The sequence below is a fragment of the Mustela nigripes genome, chromosome 7, assembly GCF_022355385.1.
Source record: "Mustela nigripes isolate SB6536 chromosome 7, MUSNIG.SB6536, whole genome shotgun sequence".
Lineage (NCBI taxonomy): Eukaryota > Metazoa > Chordata > Mammalia > Carnivora > Mustelidae > Mustela > Mustela nigripes.
In genome coordinates, this window is record NC_081563.1 from 37,018,015 (window position 1) to 37,033,770 (window position 15,756).

The window sequence follows — 15,756 nt, forward strand, 5'->3', positions numbered from 1 at the left end:
GCTACACGCCATCCTCTTGAATGGATTTCGTTTCACATTGATGAGCAATTTTACTCCCATTCAGTTTTCTGGTATGTGGTGGGATTTTTCTAATAATTGTTGGAGGCATGGGAATTTCATGTTGCATAAGAGTAAATTCTACAGTAAAAATATCCAGGCTCACATTCAGGGCTATTTGATGGCCAACAGTCGTCTGTTTTTACTTGTGACATTCAACCCTCCTCTCTCATATGGCCTCTTTGGAAATAGAGTAGCCTCTTACTGAACTTTTTTCCTGAGTCATTGTGGAAGAGATAGGGACCATTTATAATCTTTATAAAAATCCTTTTAAAATTATCATACAGTGTTACTCTTTCGCCCTTTCTGGTATATAGTTCTGTTGAGTGTTAACACATAAATGGATTCACGTGTCTGTCATCACAGTTGAGATCCAGAACAATTTCATCACGCAAAAACACCTCCTCCTGTGACATCTTGGTAGTCATGCTCTGCCCCCATGGTGAACTCCTGGTAACCACTGATCTGTTCTCCATGACTATAGTTTTGTCTTTTTGAGAATGGAATCATACAATTTGTAATTTTTTGCTTCTTTTACTCAGCATTATGCCTTCAAGATCCATTAAAGTTAGTGAGATCAGTAGTTCATTCCTTGTTTGATTGCTGTGTATCTCCTAGTGCATAGACCAGTTTGCTTATCCATTCACCTATTGAGTCACACATGGGTTGTTCCCAGTTGGGGGTAAGGATGAACGAAGTTGCTATAAAAAAAAAATCATGTACAGGTTTTTGAGTGAACATAACTTCTTTTTTCTCTAGGGTAAAAAGTCCAAAGGTGATATACTAGGTCATACTAGGAAAGAGTATGTTTAATTTTAAAAGAAACTTCTAGATTTTCCAGAGTGGCTATACTTTTACATTCCCACCAGCAGTGTATGAGAGATCATTTGCTTTGCATTCTTGTTAGCGCTTGGTATTATCAGTAGTTTTGGGGTTTGGTTTAATTTGGTTATTAGCTGCTCTGATAGATGGGTAGTGATATCTCGTGGTGGCTTTTATTTACATTTTTGTAATGATTAAGGACTTTGAGCATCCTGTCTTGTGTTTATATGCCATTTTTATATCCTCTTTGATGTCTGTTAATGTCTTTTGTTTATTTTTTAATTGGGTTGTTGTTTTTCTTACTGTTGAGTTTTCAGAGCTCTTTATATATTCTAGATATAGTACCTTTCTTGGATATACAATTTGCAAAGATTATTCTCCTAGTTGGTATCTTGTCTTTGTATTATCTCTTTTTTGTGTGTGTCTTCGTATTCTCTTAATGTGAATAAAAATATTTAACTTTTGCTGATGAATCATGTTTTTGCTGTCATGTTTAAGAACTCTTTGCCTAAACCCAGATAAAAAAATTTTCTCCTATGTTATCTTCTAAAAACTTTGTGATTTTACGTATTACATTTAAGTCTATGATCCTTTTTAAATTAATTTTTATTTAAGGTATGACATTTAGCTTAAGGTTTGCTTTTATTTTTCATGTAGATGACCAGTATCATTTGTGAAAAGACTATCGTTAATCTATGGAATTGATTGCTTTCGCATCTTTGTCAGAAATGAATTGGCTGTGTTAGTGTGGGTCTATTTCTGAGTTCTCTATTCTGTACTGTTAAACTGTGTGCCCATTCTTCGCCCCTCCCACATGGTCTTGAATACTGTAGCTTCATTGGAGCATTTGAGTTGGGCTTTCTATTACACACAAAGGAAGCCATATGATCTGTTATAGATCCCAGCTTATCTTTCCTGCTTTTATCACCCCCATTCTCTCTGCCTCTTTGCTTTTGACACATGAGACAGCCTCCTTTTCCTAAAACACATGTGTGCTCTCAGATCACTAGGTCTTTGCTCATTCTGATCGTGGCTGTGTACTTCCTCTTAATTTGCCATTTTACTCCTACGCCTCTTTGGGGGATAGTCACAGTGACAGTGTAGAATATTTTTTAAATTTTTCCATGAGCATTCATCCCTTTGCTGAGGTTCTAGAGCAGGTTGCTTGTATCTCTGCTTGATGCCCTTGCTCCCTTTGGTGTGTCCACCCCTATGAGAACTGGGGTCCTGTCCTGTCCTGCCATCTCCTGTCTCCCCTGCACACCTCCAGATGTACTATTCCCATGGAAGATGGAGCGGCACATAGGGCCCAGCACCCCAGCCCTGCAGGGGGAGCACATTTACATAACTTGGTCCACGCTAGCAGGAGCAGAGGGATCTCACACAGCGAAGCCCAGAGGTAGGACAGCTGCAGTGTTAGTTCTGCCTCAACAACATCACCTCATGTCCACAACTGTTCAACCTTTCTGCTTTTTCAGCTGTAGCTGCCCCTCCCCGTGTCTGATGGGGGCAGCTCGTCCAGGCCTGGCGTCCTCATCCATCAGCCTCCAGAGACAAAAAGAGAAGTCTGCTCTCTTTCCCCTTCCCTCTCCCTCTCTTCTCCTGGAACAGTTCTTTTTTTTTTTTTTTTTAATAACACCTTTACTGAGATATAATTCAAACACCCTACATTTCTGCCATTTAAAGTGTACAACTCAGAGGTGTTTGGTATGCTCAAGTTGTGTAGCATAATTGTAGGACATTTTCATCACCTAACAGAGTCCCATACTCTTTTGCAATCACATCCCGATCTCCCCTCCCCACCTTGTTCCCAGCTCTAAGCAACCTTTTTAAAAAATTTTTATTTTATTTTATTTAAATTTAGTTAGTTAGCATATGGTGTTTTATTAGTTTCAGGGGTCATTGATTCATCAGTCTTAGGTGACACCCAGTACTCATCACATCATGCGCCCTCCTTAATGCCCCTCCCCCACTTACCCCATCCCCCCACCCACCTCCCCTCCAGAAACCCTCAGGTGAAGCAGCAACCTGCTTTCCCTCTCTCTCTAGTTACCTATTTCAGATATTTCAGGTCAATGGAATCATAGTCTGTGGTCTTTCATATCTGGCTTCCTTCCCAGAGCATGTTTTCAGGGTTCATCCACGCTGTAGCTTCTATCAGTACTTTTTGAGACCAAATAATACTCCATTGTCTAGCTATATTATGTTTCGTTTGTCTGTTTATCTGTTAATGGACTTCGGGTTGTTTCCATTTTTTGGCTTTCATGAATAATTCTAAGAATTTTATACTTGAGCTCTTACATTAGGTCTTTGATCCATTTTGAGTTAATTTTGTATGAGTTCAGGTTGGGGTCCAGTTTCATTCTCTTGCATATCCCACTCTTGTCCAGTTCTTTCATCTACTGAATGATCTTGGCACTCTGTTCGAAGTCATTTGACATTGATTTGTGGGTTTATTTCTAGACTCTCAATTCTGTTTCATTAATGTCTGAGTCTGTCCTTATGCTAGTACCATGTTATCTTGATTATCATTGCTTTCTTATTTTGAAATCAGTAAATGTGAGGCTTCCAACTTTAGTCTTCTTACTCAAGCTTGTTCTGGATATTCTGAGTGCTTGAATTTTCATAAGAATTTTAGGATCAGTTTGTCAATTTCTACAATGAAGCCGGCTGGGATTCTGATAGGGCTTATATTAAATCTGTAGATCAATTTGGGGAGTGTTGCTATCATAACAATATTAACTCTTCTGATCCATGAACATAGGATATCTTTCCATTTATTCTGATCTACTTTAATGTCAATGTTTCATCATTGTCAGAGTATGTTTTGCATTTCTCCTGTTAAATTTATTCTTAAGTATTTTATTTTGAATTCTTTTTGGATGAAATTATTTTCTTAATTTTATTTTCAGATCAATCATTGCTATTGTATACAAATACAATTAATTTTTGTATCTCAATCTTGTATCCTGGAACCTTGTTGAATTCATTTCTTAGTTCTATCACACAGTTACTTTTTAAATTACTTTTGGTCCCAGTCTGCAAGAATAACATAAATGTTCTAGGGAAAAATAACACAAATGACTAGTACCTAATATGTGCTACACTCATGATGCCAGCAGGACTTCATATTCTTTAGCACCCAAATCCTTTCCTGGAAACTATCATCTGGAAACTCAAATGCCTCAGTTATACAGAAGAGACGCAGAAGAATTTCCTGCCTGATTTGTTTACATTTTTTTTGTTTACTTGTTTTTAACAACTCCAGTATATAAAGGTAAAGGATAATTAAAGCATTTTGCTATATAGGCAGGATGTAATTAACACATATCTTAGCTGGGAAATATAAATCTTAAAAAATTCAGCGTCTTCGTGAACACCACTTTGAAAACTCATGTTCCATACAGAATAAGCCATGACAAATCCAATGCCCTGAAGAGAGTTTGTCATGGATGGACCCATTCATGACTGCCAGGAACTTGTGGTAAACCCTCTTCCTCGCGGCCTTTGTGCTAAAATGTTTAGTTACTACACAGAGGTCTTCCTCAGTCATCACCTTCATCTTCAGTCCTGACAGGACAGGTTCTCTCACCGAGCCTTCTGGATTGATCTGTACAGTGTAGACTTGACATTCCCCAGAGGACTCTAGAGAAACAAAAACAAAATCCCTGAATACCTCTCCTTGTGGTCCTTTGGCCCTGTGATAAGAGGCAAAGATGGTCTAATTTCTGTCTGAAAGAAACTTACCTTTGCAAGTGTCTCAAAGTAAGATGATTGCATACGCTTGTATGACTGGAGTGGGCTGAGCAGGCTTTTTGTCTGTCGCCCACTGAAGGCAACCTGCCTCTCTTTTCCTGGCACAGGTGTTGTGTCCCCCCTGCCACTCTGAAGGACACAAAGGATCCCATTTGACCTCGTAACTTGGAAAAAGAAATACTCACCATCAGTATTTTTAAAAGACAGGGAGAATGTGAAATTTGCCAAAAATTTTGTGGTTTGTTTTTGTTTTTATTCCTTTTTAAAAAACTTATTTGTGAGGTGAGTGATATGGAAGTGAAAGGCTTGTTTCCTTTGAGAAATACAAACACTAAACAAACAAACACAAAAACTCTCTTTCTCCCCTCAGGTGGCAATAACTCTGCACAAGTTTAACTTTTAAAACATATTTTGTCTTCTTGCTTCTCCTCTCCCCAGCATATTCCACTGCAGACACTACTGAAGTTCATGGTGGACATCGCCCAGGGAATGGAGTATCTGAGCAACAGAAATTTTCTGCATCGGGATTTAGCTGCTCGAAATTGCATGTAAGTGGGGCGCCTGGGTGGCTCAGTGGGTTAAGCCGCTGCCTTCGGCTCAGGTCATGATCTCAGGGTCCTGGGATCGAGCCCCACATCGGGCTCTCTGCTCAGCGGGGAGCCTGCTTCCTCCTCTCTCTCTCTGCCTGCTTCTCTGCCTACTTGTGATCTCTGTCTGTCAAATAAATAAAATCTTTAAAAAAAAAAAAAAAAAAAAGAAATTGCATGTAAGAGTCCTGGTCCAACCCAGGAGGGCTAGACCTCATCGTGTGAGATAATTGGGGGGCTCGGTAGGAAGAGGGGCTGGCCTGTTGCTATTAAAACATGGGAGAGAGGCAAGTTTGCCTGGCTTTGGAGATGGGATTTCTCTGGCTCTAATGTATGACTGGGTCTTTTCACAACGTCTGCCTCTGCAAGTCTGGTTGGTTTCCAGAATGTTCTTCTGTGACTTTTTCACCCTCTCAGCTTGGACTGTGACCTTTGTGATCCTTCCCTTTTGCCATCTGCTCGCTTTGGACCCAGAATTATATGTAAGCCAGCTACTCATTGAGGCAGTAAGGAAAATCGTAAGGGTTTTGTCTGTCAGGCTTCGAGATCCTGCCTTGTGAACATGTGCTGTGAAACTACATGGAGGCTTTCCTCTTGCATCAGAGAGACAAGGACTTACACAAGAATTCTGACCTCAGGCTTCCCCCTCTCTCCATTCCGCTCTGGTAGGACCATCATTATCTGCTCTAAGTCTTCAAAAACAATAACTGTTTCTCGATTTTTAAGTTTAATTATTCCAGGAAGACAGAGTATTCTTTAAATGTATTATTGTTACTGTTTTTCTTGGTTGGAGATGTGACCATAGGGTCTGGCCCCCAACTCCTTACCTAGCCTCCCACCAGCCCCCTTGTCCCACTTGTCCCACATTTTTAAGACCCAGAAGGGTCTTGTTTGCTTGTTCGTGGGTTTTTTGTTGTGGTGGTGGTGGTGGTGGTTTGTTTTGTTTTGTTTTAAAGATTTTACTATTTTATTTGACACAGAGAGAGTGCATAAGCAGGGGGAGGGACAGAGAGGGAAAGAGAAGCAGGCTTCCCCCTGAGCTGGGAGCCCGATGTGGATCTGATCCCAGGACCCCAGGATCATGACCTGAGCCAAAGGCAGACACTTAGCCGACTGAGCCACCCAGGCACCTCTTATTTGTTTATTTAAGTGATTTTTATACCATGGAGGGAGAATCATGAAAAGGGCACCTCTCTTTGCCCTGAATATTTTCCTTCGTATTTTTCCCATCAGGTAGGGTGACCAGTTGTCCACTTCGCCTGGGACTGAGGGATTTCCCAGGATGGGGGACTTTGTGGTTTTAAAAGCCAGTGTCAGACAGGCACAAAGCAGTCATCCTACCTCCAGACCACTCATTTCTCCTCCTCTTTCCTTCTTGTCTAGGATCTGCTTTAACAGCCTGGGCTATAAATGCTTAATTTTCCGCTTAATTCCTCAAGTACCCCCTGGCTATTGTAACGGGAAGTCCAGGGTCCCCCTCTCATAGCTTGTACTTCCTCACCTCCCCCAAACTGGCAGGAGCCAGTGCTGCTTGCAGACACCAGGCAGGAAGGCTGCTGGGTGTTTGGTGAGTCCCCTGGAGGGCCCTGGATTTGGGCCGCTGCTCTTTCTCCTCCCGCGAAGCATCCCTTCACTCCAGGTGGCTCTCCTCTCTGTGCACAGGTGCCCTTGTTGCTCCATGTCCCCACACGGACCACAAGGTGCTAGGTTATAACTCCCTGTCACTTGCTCTGCCATCGGTCCCAAAGCAGGACCCTCACAGGCCGTTGGGATCTCTTTCGGTCACTTACCAAGAATGTTTTCAGCTGCATCTGATGCAGACCCGTGGTTTAGGCTTTGCCTCTAAATGTCACTGAGGACGTGAACTTACCCTCTACAGGTTACGAGACGATATGACCGTCTGTGTCGCAGACTTTGGCCTCTCTAAAAAGATTTACAGTGGTGATTACTACCGCCAAGGCCGCATCGCTAAGATGCCTGTGAAGTGGATCGCCATAGAGAGTCTTGCGGACCGAGTGTACACGAGTAAAAGTGACGTGGTATGTGCGGGGCTTTGATTCGGAGCCCCACATTGCAGAGATGACGGCACACAGGAGGAATTGACTTGAGCTGGTGTCATAAGATGTGTTACTCTCTGATAAACTGAGGATTGGGAGCATGTGCACACCTTTCGTTTAGTGCTAGATTCCTTAAATCAGGTAGAAAACTATATTCTGATGACGTTGCTTGACATTCAGAAGATCTGTTTTGCATAGGCCTTTAATTTATTCCCATCTTTTTTTTTTTCCTGCAATATAGTGACTTATTGCCCATACCTAAGATATTAACATGAAAAATGAGTTCGTCCAGTGGCTCTGTATCAAAGATTCTGTGTAATTAAACCCTTACCCAGAGATTGGGAGCCAAAGACACGTACCCACAGCAGGGGAACAGAGCATTACACAGAGCACTGACATGCGGAGAGAGGGCTCTCCGCCTTTGCCAGATTTCCCAGAACAGCTTTGGTACAACCAGGGAAGTGTGGCTCTCTGACCCTCGCGTTACTGCAGTGCTGGGAAAGCAGCATGTCTCAGGCATAATTGTCAGCTTTGTGCACCATCCTCGGGCTTTAAGGAAATGCCCTTTCTACATGAAAAAGGCCATTCAGCCTTTCAGAAAGGACTTGCATCCTAACTTGTTGTTGCTTTGTTCTCAGTGGGCATTTGGCGTGACCATGTGGGAGATAGCGACGCGGGGAATGACTCCCTACCCGGGAGTCCAGAACCACGAAATGTACGACTATCTTCTCCACGGCCACAGGCTGAAGCAGCCCGAGGACTGCCTGGATGAACTGTGAGTGAGCTTCTCCGTGTTGTTGGGCGCTCTGCATGGGGCCGGCTGCGCAGACCTGGGGAGGTGCGGCCGCTCAGCAGGAGGGCTCACGCTTAGCCAGATGGGTATGTGCAGAGGGTGGCACGTAGATGTCCCAGGCCATGAGCCTTTCTTGGTGTGGGAGCTGGTGTGTGCACATCTCCAGCAAGCCGGCACGTGCCCTGATGTTCTGTAAGCCCCTCTAGGGACCGACCCTATAAGACAAACAGTTTGACTCTCTTGCACATGAGGGTCTTGAACAATTATCTGTCCTCTTACTCCTACAGTTCTTTTTCTATACAACACTTCAGACAAACCAATCACTATGATACCCTCAGTTAGGAAGTCTGGAAGTCTATGCCAGTGACTGAGGCCAGCCCAGTCCTCGGAATTGCTAGATTCCTAGCAATTGCTAGATTGTTAGATACTCTAACAGCATGATTGCTCAGCCCTGTGTGGAGACTGTCACTCTGTTGGTCCAAAGCGGGCCTAGAAACGTATGCGTTAAAATCCACCCTGGGAGACCGACCAGGTGTTCAGCCAGGCATGAGAGCCCCCAGCTCCAAGTGTGCCGGACCACAGGGACACCTGTCACCACAGGCCCTCTCTCTTGGGGGCAGGCATTACGGGAAGAGGTCCAGGACTTGCAATCAGACAGGCCGCTGCCTCCCAGCCAGCCGCATGTGTGGCCATCACGACTGACTGGACCTCTCTGTGCCTCATTATTAGGCACACACAAAAAAGTAGAGTCATATATTCAGAAAGGGATTGGGAAGAAAAGTTAAAGAAGAGAACAGGTAGAATGCTCAGCTCGCGGGAATGTCACACAATGGTACCAGGTTTTAGTAGCATCCTTCCAGATAGATGTCATCCAAATACCTTGCTGATGTAAAAAAATAATAATTTTCTTGTGGCACTGGCCTCTAGCTTGGTGATTTGAATCTTCCTGATGGAAATCACGGGAGTCTTGGGCTTTCAGCACACAAGAACGTTTTAGGATCGTGGACTGCGTGGCTATCATGGAACCCCAAGATGGGGCTGTGGTGTGAGGAAACACGTGGAGACACCCCTCTACACACACACACACATACACACACTCTCTCTCTCTCTCTCTCTCTCTCTCTGGCCCTGCTTCTGCACACGGATGAGAAGACCTAGGTCAGTGTGCATTCAGGCCTCCCAGATCCTGTCCAAGCCAAGCAGAAGGAAAACTTTATTGACCAGAGCCTCACCCTGTTTGGTGGTGGTTATTGTGGTTGTAAATACATAACATGAAGAACAGACACAGAAAACATAAGTCCTTAAAAATATCGTGAAATCCTAATTAGATTAAATTTGAGGTTTTATGGTCATTTTTAAAGGGACCGCATCAATGACATGTTTGCGTGTGATAATGAAGAAGCAGTTACAGCCAAACAATATTGAATGAAGAGTTTTGTTGCCGTCTCTTTCTTGGCTTTTCTTGTGCTCCAGAAGTTGGCATTTGGCGATTATCTGGGGTTTTAGTGAGGTCTGAGCTGTGTCACACGCTGGTTTTGAGACATTTCACATAGAGCCAAGCAGGGAATGCTGAGTCAGTGAGAAGTTTTAGGCGAGAGCGACATAGATGCTGTGTGTTGGGGAAGTCAGGCAAAGCAGACAGGTCTGTGGTCCCCACATTACGGGCTTACAGGGGCTCTGGGGAACCAGACCCTCTTCCCACATCTCCTCTCAAATCTGGATGCTGGAGAACAGTGTATCCCAAAGAGGCCTCTGTTTACATATCTGTGCATTTTCTTTTAAAAAATGAGACAGATACTTCTGAGCTTCCTCTCCATGTCTACTGTCTAAACTTAGTCGAGATGAGTTCATTCCTGTATTGAGTTGCCCCTTGCTCTCTTTAAACTCAACTCTAAGCACTATGACAATGTAAAGAGCAGAGAACGCTCTGTGCCCTGCTCCCCATTGCCCAAGAGGCCACATTGTGTGATGCCTTTGTCATCTATGTGGGACGTTTCCTTAGCTGAGTTCAGGGCATCCTGGCTGCAGCCCTCAGGACTCCCCACACACCCCAGCCACTATGGTTCCCGGCACTTGTGTTGATTGCCCTCATTGTCCAGTGTGACCCCAGGGAACCACCTTGTTCCTTGATCCTGCTGAGTCCTATCAGCCAGCAGATGTCCTTCAGAGTCCCCCTCCCCTCCATTCCCACCCCTGGGACCCTCAAACCATGGAATCCCAGGCCTGGATGGGCCTGGGGCCATTGACTTCCATTGACTTCGGCTTCCTCATCACATATATGGAAACAGTGGCACAGTGACCTCACAGTGTATGTGAGTGATGAGCGGGTCAGGGCCACTGTTGTTTCCCATGGAATAATGCAGGCCCTTCTGTCTCCCATCTCATTTTTCTCCTTACCCCCAGGCTCCTAACACATCCTTTGGGTGGCAACCAAAAGTGATCTTTCTGAAATTAGTCTGATCATGGATGCCCCAAACGTACTCCGGATTGCCCATAAGGCAAAACCCCAAACCACTGGCATCTGACCCATGGCAGGCAGAGGGGCTGAAGGGCTAAGAACATGATGTTAGACACTCCTTTGCCAGGGACAAAACAGGTGCCTGACAGATATGGGTGAATTCATCCATTTATAAATTTTGTACTTGCGTATGATAGCATCTTTTAAAATTCTTTTTTTAAATAGTGGTAAAAGAGGGGGCTCCTGGGTGGCTCAGTGGGTTAAAGCCTCTGCCTTAGGCTCAGGTCATGATCCCAGGGTCCTGGGATCAAGCCCCACATCAGGCTCTCTGCTCAGCAGGCAGCCTGCTTCCTTCTCTCTCTCTGCCTGCTTCTCTGCCTGCCTGTGATCTCTGTCTGTCAAATAAATAAATAAAATCTTTAAAAAAAAAAATAGTGGTAAAAGAGATGTAACGCAACCGCTTGTAAATGTGAGGTTCAGGAGCATTAAGTGCTTTCACTTTGTTACCCAACTGTCGCTACCCTCCATCTCCAGGACTCTATTCATCTTAAGAAACTGAAAATCTATACCCATGAGACGCTCCCCGTCTCTTGCCTTCAGCCCCTAGCAGCTGATAAGATTGGATTATCTCTTTTATAAAATCTTTTTTTTTTTTTTTAAGATTTTATTTATTTATTTTACAGAGATCACAAGTAGTCAGAGAGGCAGGCAGAGAGAGAAGGGGGGAAGCAGGCTCCCCACTGAGCAGAGAACCCGATACGGGGCTCGATCCCAGGACCCTAAGATCATGACCCGAGCCGAAGGCAGAGGCCTAACCACTGAGCCACCCAGGTGCCCCTCTTTTATAAAATCTTAACAGAAAAACAAAAATGACCATTTACAAAGGCAGCTACCAAACCTATTGGTTTTTTTCCCACCCATAAACTGAAATTACTAAAGCTCACAGCCCCCCATTACTTTCCAGGCCCTCTTGCTCCTCTCCTTGGTCCACTACTGTGGCATTGCCCTTTGTGGGGAGCAGCTTAGATGATATACATGCTCCCCCATCTGTAAAAGCCGTGTTCTTTTTTTTTTTTTTTTTTTTAAATTTTATATTTATTTGACAGAGAGAGACACAGCGAGAGAGGGAACACAGGCAGGAAGAGTAGGAGAGGGAGAGGCAGGCTCCTCACTGAGCAGGGAGCCTGATGCCGGGCTTGATCACAGGACCCTGGGATCTTGACCTGAGCTGAAGGCAGATGCTTAATGACCGAGACACTGAGGTGCCCCCATGTTCATATTTTTAAGTACTTCACAAAGCACTTCAAGTAAGTTTCAGGGTGTCTGGATGGCTCAGTCGGTTAAGTGTCTGCCTTCGGCTCAGGTCATGATCCCAGGGTCCCATGATCAAGCCCCACATTGGGCTTCCTGCTTAGTGGGGAGTCTGCTTTTCCCTCTGTCCCTCACCCCACTTGTACTGTCTCTCTTGCTAGCTATCTCTCAAATACTTAAAATCCTCAAAATTAATGTTTCAAAATGATATTGCTACTTTGCTACATGAAAAACGTGATAGATTATTCAAATGCTTTCTCCTAAGATCAGGAAACAAGAAAGTAAGTTAGATAACACAGCCCCTTGATGAAGTAATGGAAAGGAGAATGTGTCTCTAAGGACAGAATGCCTCAAAGTTCATCTCGGAATGCCAACAGTCAAGGCTTTGTTGGGGGAGGGGGGAGTCATGCAAATTGATTTATATCACAAAAGCCATGAAAATTGAAACAAAAACTGTTTGTCAAGTCTAAGTAGCCATCTACTGAAGTTTTATAAAGACAGAGAGAGGCCAAAGCACGGTGAAGCCTGATATCCAGGTGAAAATCAGGGTTCTTAGCCGGGGGAATATGCCTCAGTGTCCTGTTTTCATGGCCGGCCCCTTTGTAGACATAGTGCTTTGCAGATCTCCACCTCCCAGAAGCATCCGCAAGTATTGTTAGAGGCTGCAAAAGTAAACAAGTGAAAAGATATTGTTAGACACCTCCGTAGATGAGATCTGCCCATGTGTGAAGGACCACATGCTAGTAGAATTAGCCAAAGTGGGGGCTTTATTCTTTAGCCAACGAAGGAGCCACTGGGTGGCTCATGGGTTAAGCCTCTGCCTTCAGCTCAGGTCATGATCTCAGGGTCCTGGGATTGAGCCCCATATCAGGCTCTCTGCTCAGCGGGCAGCCTGCTTCCCCCTCTCCCTCTGCCTGCCTCTCTGCCTACTTGTGATCTCTGTCAAATAAATAAATAAAATCTTAAAATAAATAAATAAATAAAAATAAGCCAAAGGATCTACATCACATGTTCAGTGTAAATACAGGAATTACATATTTATGTTCATAAGATCGCATCTACTCCATGTGTCAGATGATTTTAATTTGGGTTGTTTTCATATCCAGTGACATGAATATCAATTTCTGAAAACAGGATAGAATCAAAATGAAATGATGGTGTAACTCACTCTTCATCTCTGGCCAGTAGTTCCTAATTTGGCCATCTCTATTTTATTGTGCTCATAATTCCTTTTTTTTTAAGGATTTTATTTATTTATTTGATAGACAGAGATCACAAGTAGGCAGAAAGGCAGACAGAGAGCCCGATGTGGGACTCGATCCCAGGACCCTGAGATCACAACCTGAGCTGAAGGCAGAGGCTTTAACCCACTGAGCCACCCAGGCACCCAGTTGCACTCATAATTCTTAATTCTATCAGACACTGGGAATGAAGAAGCTACCCGGAAGAGCCAACTGTCTGTACAGAACACAGCAGAGGGGCCATGAGCTCCTGGGAGTAGGAGTTGTCCAGTCAGAGGCTGGTTCCCCTACCGTCCACACAGCAGTGGTGGCATCTATAACATCCCAGAGTCTGCTTTCATTTTCACTGCAGTATAACAATGACAGGGCTGTTGAGAAGTCGCAGTTTGGTGACACACACAAAACACCCAGCCCTGTGAGGTAGACATCCTTCACCACTTTATCCCCTGCCCCAGGTCCCAGCTAACACAGCTCTCCTGGCTGTAGTCCCATTTTGATGGTATAGAACTGGGGTCAGCATACTTTCTCTATAAAGTGCCAAATAATACATATTTTTGGTTTTGCAGCCCATGTGGTTCTGTAACAACTACTTGACTCTGCCATGATAGCAGAAGCAGCTGTAGACAATATGTAGCTATGTTCCAATAAAACTTTATTTACAAAACAGACAATGGGCTGGACTTGGCCTGTAGGCCATCTGGTTTGCCAACCTCTAGCATGAAGGGAGGACCTGAAATAATCCTGTTTCACAACATTAGATATAATTGCCACATAAGTTCTGTATTCCTGGGGCCAGAGAATCACTTATTACATACCCATGGGACATTTATAAAACTGAACAAATATTATGCCATGAGCAAACCACATTAATTTGCCAGAAGTAGAGTAAGTGTGGATTAAAATGTGACGGAATCAAAGAATAGGTGAAAACAAGGTGTGGACTGCACTCGGGGCTCCGGGTGCTAGACTGGGAAATAACTCACGCTTCTGTATGCTTGTAGGTATGAAATAATGCATTCTTGCTGGAGAGCTGAGCCCTTGGACCGACCCACCTTTTCCATGTTGAGGCTGCAGCTAGAAAAGCTCTTGGAAAGTTTGCCTGAAGTTCAGGACAAAGCTGATGTCATTTACATCAACACACAGTTTCCCGAGAGCTGTGAGGACCCTGGAGAGGGCCCCGCCCTTGCTCAGCTAGACATGAATATTGATCTTGACTCTATTATTGGTTCTTGTACTCCCAGTGCGGCTGTCAGCATCGTGACGGCAGAAGTTCATGAGAACAGACCTCAGGAGGAAAGGTACATCCTGAACGGGGGCAATGAGGAATGGGGAGATCTGGCTTCTGCCGCCCCGGAAAAGAACTGTGTTCTGCCAGGGGACAGACTTGTAAAAAATGGAGTCTCCTGGTCCCAGTCCAGCACACTGCCCTTGGGGAGCCCATCACCAGATGGACTTTTATTTGCCGACAACTCCTCAGAAGACTCAGAAGTCCTCATATGAGGAGAGCCGAGAGACATTCCCAACTCAAGGCAATTCTTCTGCTTTGGGAGAATCCCTGTACACTCCATGTTTTTGGAATCTGTCTTCCTTTCCCAACTGAATGCCTTGGTCCTAAAGCACCGGGTGAATGTTGTCAAGTAAGTCATCGTGAAAAATACATAATATATATTTATTTAAAGAGAAGGTACATATATATATGTATATGCTGGAAAGAGAAAAGATCTATTTTAATAAAAGATGACTTATTTCATGTTGCTTCCCTTGCAGATCTAAAATTTACACTTTAACAGCCTCATCTCTACAGCTGTTCCCTGGTGTTAACATTAGCACAGAGTCAGTGTTATTTTTTTAAAGTCCTTTTCTTTTTTATGACCATTAAGTGTTAACAATAATTGGTAAAATGAAATGATATATTTGACTTTGCTTCTGGTCTTATGAAAAATCTGATATTCTTACATGAATCACCTATTTGCTAAGAATGATTTATTTAATATTTAAAGTTTTATAACTGGTTAATTCTCTGATAGGACTTCTTAATAAAATATGAACGAGGAAGGATGTGTCGTACTTACTTGGAAAAAGAGCAGTTACTGACCAGCAGCCTCTGTGTCTTTGCAAAAGGAATTCCCTTTAATGCCTGGCCCTCTATGCAGTCCCTTTGACCAATCTTGGCATTGTTCTCTCAGGATATGGAAAAACCACTCCAGAGTCCAAAGATGAAGAGCAATAAATATGGAATGGAAAAGTACACTCTGGATGGAAAGATTTAAAATAACTTGTTCGAAGAGAGTCGTACAGGTGGAGAGCACTTTTCTGTTGGAGAGTCGCAATTTGCAGGAGGTAGATGTGGGCCATGGACAGGGTCCACCCCGGCTTGGAACTCGGCGCCTCTTGAGTTCATATCCAGGCTCCGCTGTGTCTTGGCAGCCAGTGTTCCTGGAGCACTTGCTGTGTTTCAAGCACTTTACGTGAACTGCCCTATTTAATCTGTACTACACTACCATGGCCACCGATGCCATCTTCACGAATGGGCCAGGAATCCGAGGCTGGAGACGCTGAATGTGCTGTGGGCCACATCTAGGGAGCGGTGCAGCCAGAATTCTAGAGCCAAGTAATATGGTTCTGCAGCATGTAATTCGGGGCTTTGCTCCAGAGCCCCTTGACCTTTCAATTG

The 15,756-nt window shown here is 44.0% G+C and overlaps 1 protein-coding gene across 1 annotated transcript in view; it reads left to right on the plus strand.

Annotated features, from left to right (window-relative positions):
• Positions 1-15,137, plus strand: part of MERTK (MER proto-oncogene, tyrosine kinase) — a 112,459-nt gene extending 97,322 nt beyond the window's left edge. The window contains exons 16-19 of the mRNA XM_059405602.1: positions 5,074-5,183; positions 7,102-7,261; positions 7,918-8,054; positions 14,084-15,137. Of these exons, the coding sequence (XP_059261585.1) occupies positions 5,074-5,183; positions 7,102-7,261; positions 7,918-8,054; positions 14,084-14,582 (906 nt within the window). The 3' untranslated portion in view covers positions 14,583-15,137. The remainder of the gene's footprint in view (positions 1-5,073; positions 5,184-7,101; positions 7,262-7,917; positions 8,055-14,083) is intronic.
• The last annotated feature ends 619 nt before the right edge of the window (positions 15,138-15,756 follow it).